This window comes from Anolis carolinensis, chromosome 2, assembly GCF_035594765.1.
Source record: "Anolis carolinensis isolate JA03-04 chromosome 2, rAnoCar3.1.pri, whole genome shotgun sequence".
Classification (NCBI taxonomy): Eukaryota; Metazoa; Chordata; class Lepidosauria; order Squamata; family Dactyloidae; genus Anolis; species Anolis carolinensis.
Window position 1 is genome coordinate 84,406,961 of NC_085842.1, and position 16,679 is coordinate 84,423,639.

General features: G+C 39.7%; 1 protein-coding gene across 1 annotated transcript in view; it reads right to left on the reverse strand.

The window, feature by feature from the left end:
• LOC100567769 (acylamino-acid-releasing enzyme) overlaps window positions 1–16,679 on the reverse strand; it is a 331,395-nt gene that overhangs the window by 277,635 nt on the left and 37,081 nt on the right. The window contains exon 2 of the mRNA XM_008105032.2: window positions 12,229–12,628. Coding sequence (XP_008103239.2) covers window positions 12,229–12,628 — 400 coding nt within the window. The remainder of the gene's footprint in view (window positions 1–12,228; window positions 12,629–16,679) is intronic.

Below are 16,679 nucleotides of genomic sequence, written 5' to 3' on the forward strand. Positions count from 1 at the left end.
CTCTATGCATTATCAAAATTAAATGGAACCACTGATTGGGAATCAATTCATCAGAACTCTTACAGCAAAGAAACCCCAATTATTTTGCTACAATGGTGGGTCTCAAATCCTGGGGGGGGGGGGGGGTGTTCTAGGGGGTAGATGTCCTGGGAAACTTTCCAATAATCCCATCTGTGGGATGAGAATGCAGCTGAGTATATGCAGGGTGCCCCAAAAGCCAGACAAACAGTCACAAATCTAATGTCCTAAACATTCGTTTTTGTACCAGAAACAGATTTATAAGAAAGATGCAAATCAATGCCATATGATAGTGCTATCGCCTGGAGGGATAAATCAGACTTGCTGAACCATTTTTGATGGATTTATGACAAAATAGGGGTTTTCACAAAGGCTGTGTTTCATTAAAAATACTAAAGAATTTTTATTAACTTTCTAGAAGAATAAAAATGCCACCTAAAAATATTTGACTAATGAACGTACAGAGTTATTATAAATTTGGAGTGGAGCAGAGAATGATCATGATTCATTTCAGACATAAATAATGAATTCTGAAGCATAAAATTATTTCCAACTATATTTCATACTCCAGAGTTCTTTACACCATCTTTTACATCCTGCACGTAGTTGGAAAGGTAAAGAAAGGAGAAAGGTAAGGAAAGGGGAAACAAAAAGGGTTTGCAGCAAATCCCCTGTGAGCAAAAGTAAAAATAGTGGGGTTATTTTGCCCAAAATTTTTTTGTTAGGAGGAGCATGAATAGAGCAAATTGAATAATGCATGGTATGGAGAAAATATAGCTGAATTGTGGACAATTCAGAAGAGCTTAAAATATGTTTCAGCTGTGAAATTAGCTACCAAAAGATGTCTGCCAACTAGGGCATTTTAAAAGGTAAATTACACATTTTCTACAATACTAGGGACAGCGTGCCTCTGTACACTGGTGGGAGAAAAATGTATGCTACTGTCTTCAGATCCTATCTGTGACCTTCCCATAGCCAACTGTTGGATTAGATGGACCTCTGTCTGATCCAGCAGGGATCTTCTTATGTTCTTAGAGTAACAATGAAGACAGGAACGTAAGTGAAAAAGAGTAATTATTTGAATTTTTATGATAATGACTTGGACTTTAAGCTGTTCATTCATTTCCACCAAACTCTCATTCATTTGCAGTCCCCACACTGTATCTGACACCACTTTCAAAGGTCCACTAAATTGCAGAGCATGTGTTTTGAGAAGCACACTGCTTGCGAAGTGACAGAATATATCATAGATCAGCCTGTTCCTTGAGACCACAAACTTTTCACTTTACAGTGGTTAAAGCCAGTGTGTCTAGATAGTAACATTTGTTGTAGTTGGAACCAATTGTTGTGTATAACAGAAAAAATAGAAGTCCAACTAACTTTTATGTAAACGTTTAATTTCTGACACACCTTTTAACAACTTAGGAAGCTTACTTTTCAGATTTCATGTTAATTTTATCCAAGAAAAAAGGGTAATTTGGTATATATGTTATTTATCCATTCAAATTCAAACAGAATATACAGCAACAAAGAATATTCTTCAAACACATTTCTAATACTTTTGATGATTCTATTTTACTTCAATTTGGAGGAGGATCTTCCAGATTTTCTTGTGATTTCTATCTGCATTTTATTATATGGCAAGCTTCGATGAGTTTTATATCATTCAATAAAATGAAGTATTAAGGGAAATTCATTTTGGTACTGCGTATTACACACACAAATTCTCCTTATTTTTCTTTCTTTTTAACATTCTTTGCCTGCATCTAATACTGCTTTCTCATTTGGTAAAAATATGATTAGTCAGAATTTCATTCATTGAACTTACAATGTTCTTCTCAAAACAGAAATAAAGTTGGTATGGTTTTAAAAGAATGCCACCATACTTTGAAAAATAGTCCAGTTCATTAAACCAGAGCACAGTGCAATGGAAAAAAATAAAATAAAATAGGCTTCCTCTCATACAAGGCAACATTAAATGCTGAGTGTGTTTATATACCTTGAAGACTGCACTTAATTTGTAGTTCTCTAAATTATCAACATTTCAGATAGCAAAATAATGTCAAAAATATTCAAAGCCTTGAAAGCGCATCTATGCAGACTTGTGCTGAAGCATCGTACTTAATTGTCAAGCATCAGAGAACTAAGCAAACAGAACACTTACAGCATGCACTTGTAGAAGTGTTTAAATATACTCATACTAGGTATTTCCCTAAATAAATGTTTGCCAGGTTGTACTTTACAAAGACTGGAATAGGGGACCCATTCTAATAGTCAGTGAATCTGACCTGGAAAAGACTTAATAAGTAGGTATCAGTAGCATATGGTCTAAGCAAGGAAAAGACTCCTTATCTCGCTGACTGTGGACTGGTGGAAGTAGAACAGGATGTGTAACACCTATTCTCTTTTTAAAAGCATCTAGATTAGATAGTTCTTCAAGAAGCTTGGCAACATAGTTTCATTTGCTTGCATTTTATATATTTCATTCGTCACCATAATTGCACTTGACTTGGCTAACATGGAAGACTGAGATCACTATGGGGCAGCTGTAGCAGTTTCAGGGTTTCTTCAATAACTGTGGTCCTAACAAAGTTTGAAGAGGAGAGGAATGTTGAAGTACTCCTCCACAAGAAGGTCCCAAGCAAATGCCATTTTTCACTTTAGGTTTTTTCAAAGAATTTACATTTTCCAGAAACCAATTACTGTAGTTTGAAATTCCATGCCAAATCAAATGGGCATTGCTACTTCCTGTGCTTGGGGAGGATTCGGTTGCACAAAATAATTATTTAGGTATTAAAGATGAGGAATTTTAAAAAAATATGTTATCAATGCATTAAGCACTACTATAGTGTAACAGAGGTTGCTTTCACATGAGCCTAAAATCCAAGTGAAACCGCATTTGGGGGGGGGGGGGGGGACAATCAAAAATCTGCAAGGGTGGATATTCTGGACACCCCCAGCCAAAAATCCAGGGTTTAGGACTCCTGTCTGGTCTCTACAGTCAGTGAAACCAGCATTTAAAATAGTCAATATTAATATCAACATAATATTTAGTAATATGTATTATAGTCTACTCTGCACTTTATCTACTCCCTGGCCCTATGATATTCTGATGCACAAGTTTTACCTATCCCTTATAATTTATCATGTCCCCCTCGATTAATTGTCACCTTGTCATAGTGAGGGGGCTTGCATGTTCCAATGAACCTGCGGGCACAACCACTGGAGTCATGCTCTCCCAAGAGGGGCCACAGGGGAGGATCCAGACCAAGAACAATCCAAAGACCCTAAGACCTCAACGGCGGAGCAGGCGGAGGATAACATGATACATGTTACAACGGCTGTGAAGGCGGAAGAAGGCTGCAACAGACTGAGAAGCCACCGTCGTCGTGTTAACCATGCCACTGGCTGGGACCTCACTCTGTGAAGACTGTGTGTTGATCGGCCGTGCACCGACCTCACACATTAAAAAAAAAAATCACGCACAGGCGTCTTCCAAGAAAAATAAAAACAAACCAACAAAAGTCTCATGGCGATCAGCGAGTGGCAACAGGGGCAGGATTGTGAAATCTGGAAGCCCCTAGTCACAGATTGGCACATGGGTGGTGGATATGGACTCAGTCGCTCTACCGAGACAGTTGAGTAATCCGGCAGCTGTGTCCATGACTGAGCAGCCCTTTTTAGGATCTGTTCTGCTCACCCCACATGGGGAAGGGGCTAGAAAAGGTACCCTAATTATAGTCTGCCTCTCTTATCCCTAACTGGACTGCTGCGTCCAGAGGGGTCACCAATCTGCGGCCAAAAAAGAAAAGTGAACTTTGGAACATGGAACATACGGACACTGTTGGATAACACTGACAGTGAACGCCCCAAATGCAGGACTGCTATCATTGCAAGGGAGCTGGGACGCTTTAACATCAACATAGCAGGAGACCCAGAGATTAGGAGAGGGACAGCTGAAGGAAGGAAAAGGAGGCTACACCTTCTTCTGGAAGGGACTACCTGAAGAAGAGTGAAGAATACATGGAGTTGGCTTTGCGATCAGAAATGACCTGGTGAAGCACCTGACTGAAGCCCCCATCGGCATCAGTGAATGGCTCTCAACCCTCCGAATTAACCTTGCCAAAACCCAACAGGCAACCATCATAAGTGCCTATGCACCAACACTAGATGCTGACGAAGGCATCAAGGAAAAATTTTATTGTCAGCTGGACACCGTCCTATCAGAGATACCTAAGGAGGACAAAATCATCCAACACTTTGGAAAAAAAACTTTCTCTCTTAATAAAAAATATTTTTAAAAAACTTTCTCTCTTAATAAAAAATATTAAAAAAAGAAAAGAAATCCAACACTTTGCAGATACCCATGATGCTCAGGGATTTTTCAAAGCCACAAAGATCATCTACGGACCAAGAAACCATGGCATACAGCCTCTACGCTCATCAGATGGAACCAAAATTCTGAAGGACAAAACATCAATTGCACTATGTTGGAAAGAGCACTACCAGAACCTTCTGAATCACAGCTCCAATGTGGCTGAAGAGGCCCTCTCACAAATCCCACAATAACAAACCAGGGATGAGCTTGCAGCACTGCCTAGTTTGGAAGAAGTCAGCAATGCCATCATCCAGCAAAAAAATAACAAAGCGAGCGGACCTGATGGGATCCCTGCTGAAATTTTGAAGATTTCAGCAGGGATCCCATCAGGTCCGCTCGCTTTGTTATTTTTTTGCTGGATGATGGCATTGCTCAGGGTGAACCTGGGCTGATACAGCAACTCCACCAACTCATTGAAAAATCCCAGCAGACTTCAAGGATGCCACCATCATCACCCTTTTCAAGAAAGGGGATAGAACAGACTGTGGAAACTATTGCGGTCTCTCACTTCTAAGCTCCGCTGGGAAAATCCTCACAAGAATCCTTGCAAACCGCCTTCTCCCTGTCTCAGAAGACACCCTCCCAGAATCCCAGAATGGCTTCCGCCCCTCCAAAGGAACAGTGAACATGATCTTCACTGCACGACAGCTCCAAGAAAAATGCAGGGAACAAAATCAACCTCTGTATATGGCATTCATTGACCTTGCAAAGGCATTTGACATAGTGAATCACAGTGCTCTCTGGACCATCCTCTAAAAAATCGGGTGCCCTGACAAATTTGTGAACATCCTGCGGCTCCTCCATGATGACATGATGGCAACAGTCTTTGACAACAACGGCTCCCAAAGTGACCCATTTAAGGTGGAATCAGGTATCACTCAGGTATGTTTTATTGCCCCTACCTTATTTTCCATCTTCATCACTACGATACTTCACCTTGTTGATGGGAAGCTTCCCACCAGAGTGGAAATCATGTATCGGACAGATGGCAAGCTATTTAACCTCAGCAGACTGGGAGCCAAAACCAAGGTCACCACAACATCTGTTATAGAACTCCAATATGCCGATGACAATGTAGTCTGTGCACATTCAGAAGAAGACCTACAAGCCACTCTAAACACCTTTGCAGAAGCATACGAGAAGCTCGGCCTCTCACTGAACATCACAAAAACCAAAGTGCTCTTCCAACAGGCACCAGCTAACTAACCCCGCTGCAATGCCAGGAATACAGCTTAATGGTGTCACATTAGAAAACGTTGACCATTTCTGCTACCTTGGCAGCCACCTCTCCACAAAAGTCAACATCGACACTGAAATACAACACCGCTTGAGCTCTGCGAGTGCAGCATTTTTCCGAATGAAGCAGAGAGTGTTTGATGATCTGGACATCTGTAGAGATACCAAGGTGCTTGTTTATAAAGCCATTGTCCTCCCAATCCTGCTCTACGCCTGTGAAACGTGGATGGTCTACAGACATCACACTCAACTCCTGGAGTGTTTCCATCAGCGTTGCCTCAGAAAAATCCTGCAAATCTCTTGGAAAGACTGGCGGACAAATGTCAGCATGCTGGAAGAAGCAAAGACCACCAGCACTGAAGCAATGCTTCTACGCCATCAACTCCGCTGGACTGGCCACATTGTCCGAATGCCCGATCACCATCTCCCAAAGCAGTTACTCTCCTCCCAACTCAAGAATGGAAAATGGAATGCTGGTGGGCAGGAAAAGAGATTTAAAGATGGGCTCAAAGCCAACCTTCAAAACTGTGGCATAGACACTGAGGACTGGGAAACTCTGGCCCTTGAGTGCTCTAATTGGAGGTCAGCTGTGACCAGCAGTGCTGCGGAGTTCGAAGAGGCACAAATGGAGGGCTTAAGGGAGAAACGTGCCAAGAGAAAGGAGCGTCAAGCCAACCCTGACCGGGACCGCCTTCCACCTGGAAACCAATGTCCTTTTTGCAGACAAGAATAGGTCTCTTCAGCCACCTACGGACCCACCCCCAAGACCCCACAAATGGAGGACCATCATCCTCGGCCTACAAGGGATCACCTAAATAAATATAAATAATAAATAAAACTTTATTTATACCCCACCACCATCTCCCCGTGGGGACTCGGGGTGGCTTACATGGGGCAGAGGCCCAAACAACATAAGGACAAAATATAAACAACATAATACAATCACAATATAAAACAGATAAAACAGTAATACAATATATTAATTAAAACAACAATACAGGATAAAAAATTACATTAAAAACACATAAATGGTAAGACTGTAATAAATACAGGATAGATTATTAAAAACCCTCTGGGGCTGATTAATTAATGACTGTATCTCCGAAGGCCTGCCGAAACATCCAAGTCTTCAGTTGTTTCCTGAAGGAAGGTAGAGAGGGAGCCAACCTAATCTCCCTGGGGAGGGAGTTCTAGAGTCGGGGGGCCACGGCCGAGAAGGCCCACCAAACGCAGTTTTGAGGAGGGCGGAAGGGAGAGGAGGGCCTCCCCGGAAGAGCTCAGCAACCGGGTGGGTTCATAGGGGACGATGCGGTCACGAAGATAGGCAGGTCCCGAACCGTTTATAGCTTTATAGGTAATAACCTGCACCTTAAATTGGGCCCGGAATATAATTGGCAGCCAGTGGAGCTGCCTAAACAGGGGGGTTGACCTCTCCCTATAAGCAGCTCCAGTTAGTAACCTCTGAAGTAATTGATCATGTCTACCCTGAATTTCTGTTTACTGGTATTTGAATCCTTGATGGAGTATATTGAGTTGGATTTGTAATTTTGTGTCTGTTTTTTAATAGAATTGTTTTGGTTTTGTCTTATGATGTTGTTTATTATGTTGATTATGTTGAACTTTGTTGTGTGGTGTTTTTGTCCGTAGACACCTCCAAGGTCATGTGGCTGGCATGACTGCATGGAGCACCGTTACCTTCCCGCCGGAGCGGTACCTATTGATCTACTCACATTGGCATGTTTTCGAACTGCTAGGTTGGCAGGAGCTGGAGCTAACAGCTCCCGGCGCTCCCGGGGCTTGAACCTGGGACCTTTCGGTCTGCAGCTCAGTGCTTTAACGCACTTTGCCAATGGGGCTCAATGAAATTATAATACAAAAAAATGAAAAATTAAGCCATTTGCAAGATTTTTATTTCTTAAAATAGTCTGCTAAAGCTCTGTCCTTTAGATCATGCATTTTAGGCATCTACACATAAAGCACTGTCTCAACCATCCTCCCTGGTGAAGTTGCTCACCTCATACAAGGATTCAAATTCACACCTTTAACAGTTTGGATTTGTTGCAGGAGCATAATATAGAATTCACTATGTTCAGATTATCAATATTTCTTATGGTAAAAATTATCAGAACTTTTCCTTCATTGTTTTATTAATTAATAGGTATTGAACTGCACTGATTCAAACAGGAAAACGGATTCCACCTAAACATTAGGAAGAACTTCATGATGGTTAGAGCTGCTTGACAGTGGAATAATGCTGCTGCCTTGGAGCATGGTGGAGTTTCCTTCTCTGCGGGCTTTTAAGTAAAAGCTGAATGACCATTTGTCAGGAGTGCTTTGATTGTATTTTCTTGCATGGCAGAATGGGATTGGACTCCATAGCTCTTGTGGTCTCTTCAAACTCTATGATGCTATGATCCTATTTCTATTTTACTGAAAACAGTCAGACTTGTATCACAATTCACTCTTCTTGAAAAATAATGTGATATTGACTACTGTCTGCTTGTAGCTGTGCCAGTTGGATAATGTTTTGCTATTTTATGCTATTCAATTAATTCTTCTTTAAAAGCAAAGCAAGCAAAGAGGAATCATCAGGTTCATTGGTTCTCTGCCTTGCTAGAACAAACAATAAAATGGACAAATTCTGAAAAAGGTTGATAACTATCCTTAATTTAGATATCCTTTAATTTATTTGTAATATTTTAATGCACTTTAATACCATTCAGGAAATTCGCTTTCATTTCTCTAAAATGAAAAGCATAATGAACATTTATTGGCAAATATATTTCATGCAGTATATTAAGGCAAATATGCATTAAAACAACAGGGGCATAATTCAAGCACAGCTGCTGCACTAACACAATTCATTTCAAATCCACTGAAATAAATGGAGATTGAATAGTAACAGTGGTTAGGGTGCTGTGTTTTGTTCATACATAAACAATTTTAAAATGAAGAAGGGTATATAACAAATGTTGCAATAAATCATTCATCTGGTTTAAACATAAATGAAGAGCTGTTAGTTTAGGAATGATGCATTATGGTATCTTTGCTTGCATGAAGCATGCTGAAGTGACTTAACCATCATATATGAATCATGTATAACTAGGGTATATCATTGTGTGGATTCTTAAACTATGGCCAGCAGAACTAAACTAACTGACATAACAAGTTGTTCAACCCATCATCAATCACTTATTTCAAATTTTCCAACTCTTGTGCTTTCCTCACACTGTATTGGGAATTCAAAGCAACTTGTTATTTGATAATAACTGTTATATGAAATACAATCAAACATGTTACTTGCTGCCATGTTTTGCTAGGACCAGACATAATCATAGAACCCTCATATATATTTTATTCAGATCACAGGATTCATGCCCAGGGATTAGGATTGAGTAGTGTTTGGCAGCTGCAGTGCTAGTTCATCCTTTCTTAATTTCCAGTTGAATGACTGGAATAGACCTGAGAAAGAAGAGCAGTGAGTTTCCTTCTTGCTTTATTCTGAAAAACACTAACACAACCGTCTTTTCAAAATCCTGACATAAACAGAAAGAAGAGCAGTTAGTTTCCTTTTTGTTTTATTCTGAAACACACCAACACAGACATCTTTTCAAAATCCTGACATAAACAAGTAACATTTGCAAACTGATTTTGAACTTGAATTGGAACACTCCTTGAGAATGACTCAGAGGAATGAAGTGGGACACCCACAATACTTGAGATCTTTGGATACTTAGTTTTGCTTCCCACTCTATTCAACTGTCTATTCATTGGAATGTCATTTATAATGCGGAACAGTGAAAAAATGCATCATTATATTGAAACCAGCAAGCCTAAATGTCTTTATCATCTAATTGTAATTCAAATTTTCAATGATAAATAGCAGCATTTTTAAAAACTGTAGCAGTTTATTTCCCCCCATTTTCCATTCTATTAGATGATAAGCTTGATGCCTGACTCACTGAGTAGCCAGGTTGCAGTTCAGGGGTGTGTGGAGTTTGCTTCATGGCTGCTGTGGCAGCCCTTGCTGGCTGGAGAAGTCCCACCGGCTGGCAATATGGCTCCTTGCTGCCTGTCTACCGGAAAACAGGCAACAATTCACCGGACTGGCTGGCCCAGCTGTGGTTTCCACTCTGTTGAGGTGACCAAGTTTACATTTAGGTGCCAGAGCAAGCTCTCCTCAATGCACTCTGAACTTCATCCCACCCTCTACCCTTTTGTCTTGAGGAAATAGTTGTATATTGTTAAAACTGACATGGGTCATGGATCTAGGATCGGGTGACAACTTTGCTCCTGGCATTGGTATAAGAGGTTCTATTGGAGGAACTAGAGGAGGTGGCAGTTCAGAATCAGACTTGTCCAGTGGTGGGTTGACACTTGCCACACACCCTGGTGGCTGAGATACCACAGCTGGGGGAAGGGGCTAGCAAACATCTCTCATGCCATTTTCTAAGGGATCTGACACTGGGCCAGATCTGCGGGTTCATCGATCAACAGTTGGGATGGGTCCAGACTCATGTGTGGGACAACCCTTGTCTAGTACTTATATCTATACAAAGTTGTGACCCTTCCGCTCCGATTTATGGTGTCCATCTTATGGTGTTGAGTTTTGTATGTGGAACGTATATGACACCTGAACACAGAAAGCTAAGCAAGTCCAAACACTTCTTGGTGAAAAACAGAGCTTGGTGATAATAGGTTGTAATGAAATGATTCTACTTGTTATGTGAAATAGTTATGCCATAGTTGTGTAACATTACAATTGTAATTTGCATAGAGATACCTTTTTCCTTTTGCAGTGTCACTGTTGAGAAGTTACTACATGCAATCCCTGAGTTACAAGCATCCAACTTACAGCTGACTCCTAGTTACAAATGCGTGTGAGAGAAAAATCTACCCCCCACTAAAAAAACCACTCCTGTAAGAATTATCATGGGGGAAGTGTCTCCACTGAAGAGTTATCACCAATCCTTGTTTCCCCAACAAGTCAAACATTTCAAACTCCATTTGTCACAAGGACAGAAAAGTGAGGTGAAATCTTCTGAAAAAGGGCACTGACAGCAAAGCAAATATTACATGAGTCATGAGTGTTAACTATTTTATCCAAAACTTTTAAAAAACTCTTTGAACTGAAGTTACACTTTAAAAATGTACCTGTTTAGACTTACATACAATTCAACTTAAGAACAAACCTACAGAGTGTATCTTGTTCATAACGCAGAGACTGCCTATAATCATGAATGAGTATTCTCATTGCTTAGGTACCTTTTACACCACAGCCCAATAGCTTGTGGCATTCTGCTTTTTTCCAATAAATAAATAAATAAATAAATAAATAAATAAATAAAATGCCTATTTATTTCTCACTTTGGTAAACAAATAAAATTGTTTTCTCTATTACTAAATTATTTGGATTTGTCTTTAGAAAGAGCTGTTACAGATACAGTAGAGTCTCACTTATCCAAGCTAAACGGGCCAGCAGAAGCTTGGATAAGCGAATATCTTGGATAATAAGGAGGGATTAAGGAAAAGCCTATTAAACATCAAATTACATTATGATTTTACAAATTAAGCACCAAACCTTCATGTTATACAACAAATTTGACAGAAAAAGTAGTTCAATACGCAGTAATGTTGTGTTGTAATTACTGTATTTACGAATTTAGCACCAAAATATCACGATATATTGAAAACATTGACTACAAAAATGGCTTGGATTATCCAGAGGCTTGGATAAGTGAGGCTTGGATTAGTGAGACTCTACTGTAATGAAGAACCTGACCAGGAATAGTTGCATATGATTAAAAGTTTCCAAATAAGATCATGTTGAGAGAGGAAACAAAAAAAGGAGACAGTAAAGCAGGCATCCATTCCAAATAAGCAAAAGAAAAATTAATAAACTGGAAGAATCCTAACTCTCTGGTTTGTATTATTTGTATCACCTTTCTCCTGAAGTACAACCAAGGGTGGCTTCCAAAGACAGTCAATTAAAAAAAATCTTCACAATAAAATTAAACAATTAAAGCCACCACATCAAACAGTACGAAATATACAAAAGTTGAAAAGGATAACAAAAACATCCTAATATATTAAAAGCTTGCTTAAACAAAAAGGTCTTTTCCTGCCCACAAAAGGAAAGCAGCAAGGAGATCAGCATAATGTCCTGAAAAAGAGAATAAATTAAACCTTGTGCTTGGATTGGATTTTCCATTATTGAAGATTTATTTCAACTTCTTTGTAGAGGCTAGGGAATATGTGTTGGTCTCAGATTACAATTCCAGTAGAAAAGTGGTTTATAGTTTTGCAAGGAAATATCAAGTATGTATTTCACAGCTCTCAGCAGAATCTGTGTATTTCCATATGATCTTTTTGTCTAGTTTTTATTATTACAAATAGCACTTACGCAGTTCCGACACCATGTTATCAAGCACATACTTCACCTAGTTCTTAAGGTTTTAGGAATTATCCCCAGCAAGTTGAATGTGGAAGTGCAAGCCTGATCCATGGCATACAGAAATATTAAAAGTAATAAAGCAAATCACAAGAGCAACCATGTCACAGAGCACATTTAAAGTATATAAGGATATATTCATTACCTCAGTCAAATGGGGATTGGGGTTGAATCCACATTGATTGCAGACCTTGTTGTGACACTGTGTACAGGTGTTGAAGTTTGGCTGGTTAGGAGAGGAGATGAGTTCTGTTGTCTTGCATATAGGACACAGAGTGCTACTGGGAAGGGGTGCAATCTGCGGGACAGAATACGGTGAGGTAGGGGTGCTGCCTCGATCGGGTGATGCAGATGGTGAACGCCCTGGTCTCTGGTCCCGGCTGTCCACTTGGAGAGTCCTTCTGGGCCCATCAGCCTGTTGGGGAGTCTGGCCATGGCTCCTTATCTCTCTTGTGCTTTCACTGGTCTGAGAAGCCTGCTTCAGGGATGGAGAAGCTGCTCTTTGTCCAAAGGAGGGGTCTGATTGATCTGGTCTTCTTGGTGTGCTGAAATATATTAAACAGAAATATAATAAACTGGGCTGCAGATAATTTAGTTACATTAATACAGGTTTAAAATTTGTTAAATGATTGGGTCCAAAAGTGTTTTGGATTTTGGAATGTTTATATTTGCATATATATGCATTACAAGAAAACTTAGAGCTGAGATCCAAGTCTAAGCACAAAATTCATTTATGATTTTGGATTTCAGAATTCTCGATAAGGGATGCTTAATTTGTAGCATAAACACCTTTAGGTATTTTCTATAACCTGCTTGAAAGACGATATTGCAATTTTTATGATTAAAAATTAATGACATTTAAAAGTATTTATAGATGTTTTGACACAATGATCACCATTATTAGGAGCATCATTTTCTTAGAATTCCTAAAGATAAGATCCCCCCCCCCAAAAAAAATGCTGTTGAAAATAATTTGTTGCACTGACCATGGTTTCAGGAATTTTTTCTGTCAAATCAACTAAAACCCTGTTATCTCTTTTATTAGGAACCCATAATTTCAAAGAGGGGGAAATACAAAGCCAAACACCAACAGGAATCATGCAAACTCAACCCAAATTTGCATTACTGTACTTTTGGTAAAACAATATTAGTCTCCTTGCAGAAGAGAAAAGGCCATCTTGCATATAGAAATGATTCTCACCCTTTTTATGCAAAATCTAAAGTATACATTGGCTAGAGGACAACTGTTACATGACGTTTTACAAATCAAGTTTTCAAGTAGGCCAAAAATTCATAAGGATTTAAAATTGAATTCTAGATCTCCTGCTTCTTGTTCACTGTTCCCAATTTTAAAATAGATCAACAGACTGCAGAAACATCTCTTCTTTAGCACTTGAGCATGAATATGTGTTACAGTTCATTCTTGCTTCCCTTGCTAGGGAATGTTCCAACCATCTAGAATATCAACATTGGTAAGAAAGAATTCAAATGAGGCAGAACTGTCTCTCTCTCTTTTCCATCCATTTTCTGTATTTGGCAGGATCAAGCATAGTTTAAGGTTATTTAAGGACCTTGATGTTCACCAGAATATCATATTGCAATTCCATGTTCACATAATAAATTTCTTATAATTCAGAAACCAAAGATTTCCTATATTTCTCATTCCATGCCGAGGCCCAAATGAGTTTCCTTTGCCTCAAATACTTTCTGACTTGCCTATCTACAGTATTTTGAACTCCACACCCGGAATGAAATAGATAGGCGAGTCTAGTGTTAGCTTTGAGACAAATCTTCCATAATTTCATCATAAAAACACATTTGTGACAAGGACAGGGATCTACATACATTTCATTCTAATAATCAAATTTCTGTGATAAGGTAGATTATTTCTAGATATTTGTGGCTGATGAACCATTGCTCTGGAGGATGCAGTTTGGTAGCACCTTAATTGGGTCATCAAGATCACATGGATCATTTCCCATGTCAGCATTAGTGGTTTTAATAACTGGGAAGGAAGCAGGATGAGAGTGGGTAATGTTCAACAAATCTGGACAAATCAGATACAAAACATATTTATTTATGCTATATTCACATGTATAAATCTATAAATTTCAGTCAAAACAAATCAATTCAAAAATTTAGATTGACTTATTCATGGATCAATTTAAGTAGTGTATTTCAACATTTATCAAAGAAAAGAAACATCCCCTTCTCTGAGTAGAATGGTAAAAGCTGTCCTGGAAGACCCTTAAGAAAAGCACAAAGCCATGTACAATTTCTGCCTTGGCACCACTTCTGGTCTTTTAAAATGCCTGGGTGGGGAAAAGGAAATGGAAGCTAGGGGTGGTTAGCACTCTGAGCTGTTTTCCCCTCTCTGCAGATAAGCCCTCAACATATCCACAGGTCATATCAAAATCTATTAATAATAATAATAATAATAATAATAATAATAACAATAATAATAATAACAACAACAACAACAACAACAACAACAACAACAATAGCAGCAATCCCAGGTGACAGCAGGATTGAGGAGAAACAACTGGAAAAGCTGACACGATATGAGGATTTAAAGCTTGAATTGCAAAGACTCTGGCACAAGCCAGTCAAAGTGGTCCCAGTGGTGATCGGCACACTGGGTGCAATGCCTAAAGACCTTGACCTGTACTTAAACACAATCAGCGCTGACAAAATTACCATCTGCCAGCTGCAGAAGGCCACCTTACTGGGATCTGCATGCATTATTCGCCGATACATCACACAGTCCTAGACACTTGGGAAGTGTCCGACGTGTGATCCAATACAACAGCCAACAGAGTGTCTGCTGTGGACTCATCTTGTTGTGTTTCAAATAAGAAGAAGAAGAAGAAGAAGAAGAAGAAAAAGAAGAAGAAGAAGTCTATTTCTTACCCACCTCTTCTTGTGGCTCGAGGTGGGTTACAAAATAATTAAAACACATAAACATTGTAAACATTCTATAAATATACATATTAAAATATATTTCTATACAAGATACATATTAAAATGTAATTTCAGCCTCAAAACCTGTCTTCAACTTATATAGGAGATCAGCATATACTGTATATGAAATATCTGTCTTTTTCCTGAGATGGGGATCCAGATTTTATGTTGTGTGTGCCCTCAAGCCGTCTATCAATTTATAGCAACCCCATGAATTTTAGATATAACCCACCAATAGAGAAGAAACAGCCACAATGCAATGGTAAAGTATGAACCACATCCAACCATGCCCAAGGCAAATTAATAGCTCTCCAGACCTCCACAGTGATAAATAAGTATCATTTATGCTTAAGTGCCCTTTTTACCCATGGCTAGAAAATTGGTCAAGAGAAAGGAAAGGAAAGAAGCAGGACTAAATGGCTTTCATTATGGTGGTGGCACAGTGTGTTAAAGCGCTGAGCTGCTGAACGTGCAGACCGAAAGGTCCCAGGTTCAAATCCTGGGAGTGGAATGAGCGCCCACTGTTAGCCCCAGCTCCTGCCAACCTAGCAGTTCGAAAACATGCAAATGTGAGTTGATCAATAGGTACTGCTCCGGCGGGAAGGTAACAGCGCTCCATGCAGTCATGCTGGCCACATGACCTTGGAGGTGTCTATGGACAACGCCGGCTCTTCGGCTTAGAAATGGAGATGAGCACCAACCCACAGAGTCGGTCATGACTGGACTTAACGTCAGGGGAAAACCTTTACCTTACCTATGCTTTTAGACAAAAAGGAAATAAGTTCAGTAGATCAACAACTTCCAACTTCCAAGTGTTAAGTGCAGTAGTAAAATGTGCTATCACTCTATAATATCCTGATGAAATGATGTCATGACATGGGAGTAATGATTCTACATGTTACTAGCAACAGAACATGGTAGGCTTCCATTCTGAGAGGCAGTTTGCTGTTTCTCAGAGTATCCAGTTCCAGCCTTGAGGCCTTATTTTCTTGCTCAAAATGATCTACCAATCTGGTCAACCAAATACATGATTTCTTTTTCTCTATACTGCACTTGGAGGTATAAAAACATGCACTATGAATGGATTTGGGGTAAATAAAAGTACTGGGGCTGGCTTGAAATAAGGAGTATTTTTATTAGTACTGATTTGAAACTGAAAAGTCAACTACTTCTCAGAAAGAGATGCTGCTTTATACTGGTATTCTTTCTGCAATGTCCATAAAGGCATTTTTCATTATGATAAACTAATTTATGATGTCATAAGCTAAGGTTTATCTGTAACCTAACATATACCAATGGTTCTGGCCCAGTTTACCTGTCCAAACGTATCTCCTCCTATAAACCTTCTTGGAGTCTAAGATCGTCTGGGGAGGCCCTGCTCTCGGTCCCGCCCTCTTCGCAGACACGATTGTCGGGGACGAGAGACAGGGCCTTCTCAGTGGTGGCCCCTCGGCTATGAAACTCTCTCCCCAGGGAGATAGATCAGCCCCCTCCCTCCTGATCTTCCACAAGAAAGTGAAGACATGGCTCTTTGACCAAGCCTTTGGAAACCTGATGCAGTAATAGACATGAAAGACACGGAATTGACCAATGGAATGGCCCAGACTTTGCTCTTGGGTCGCATGATGTTAATGG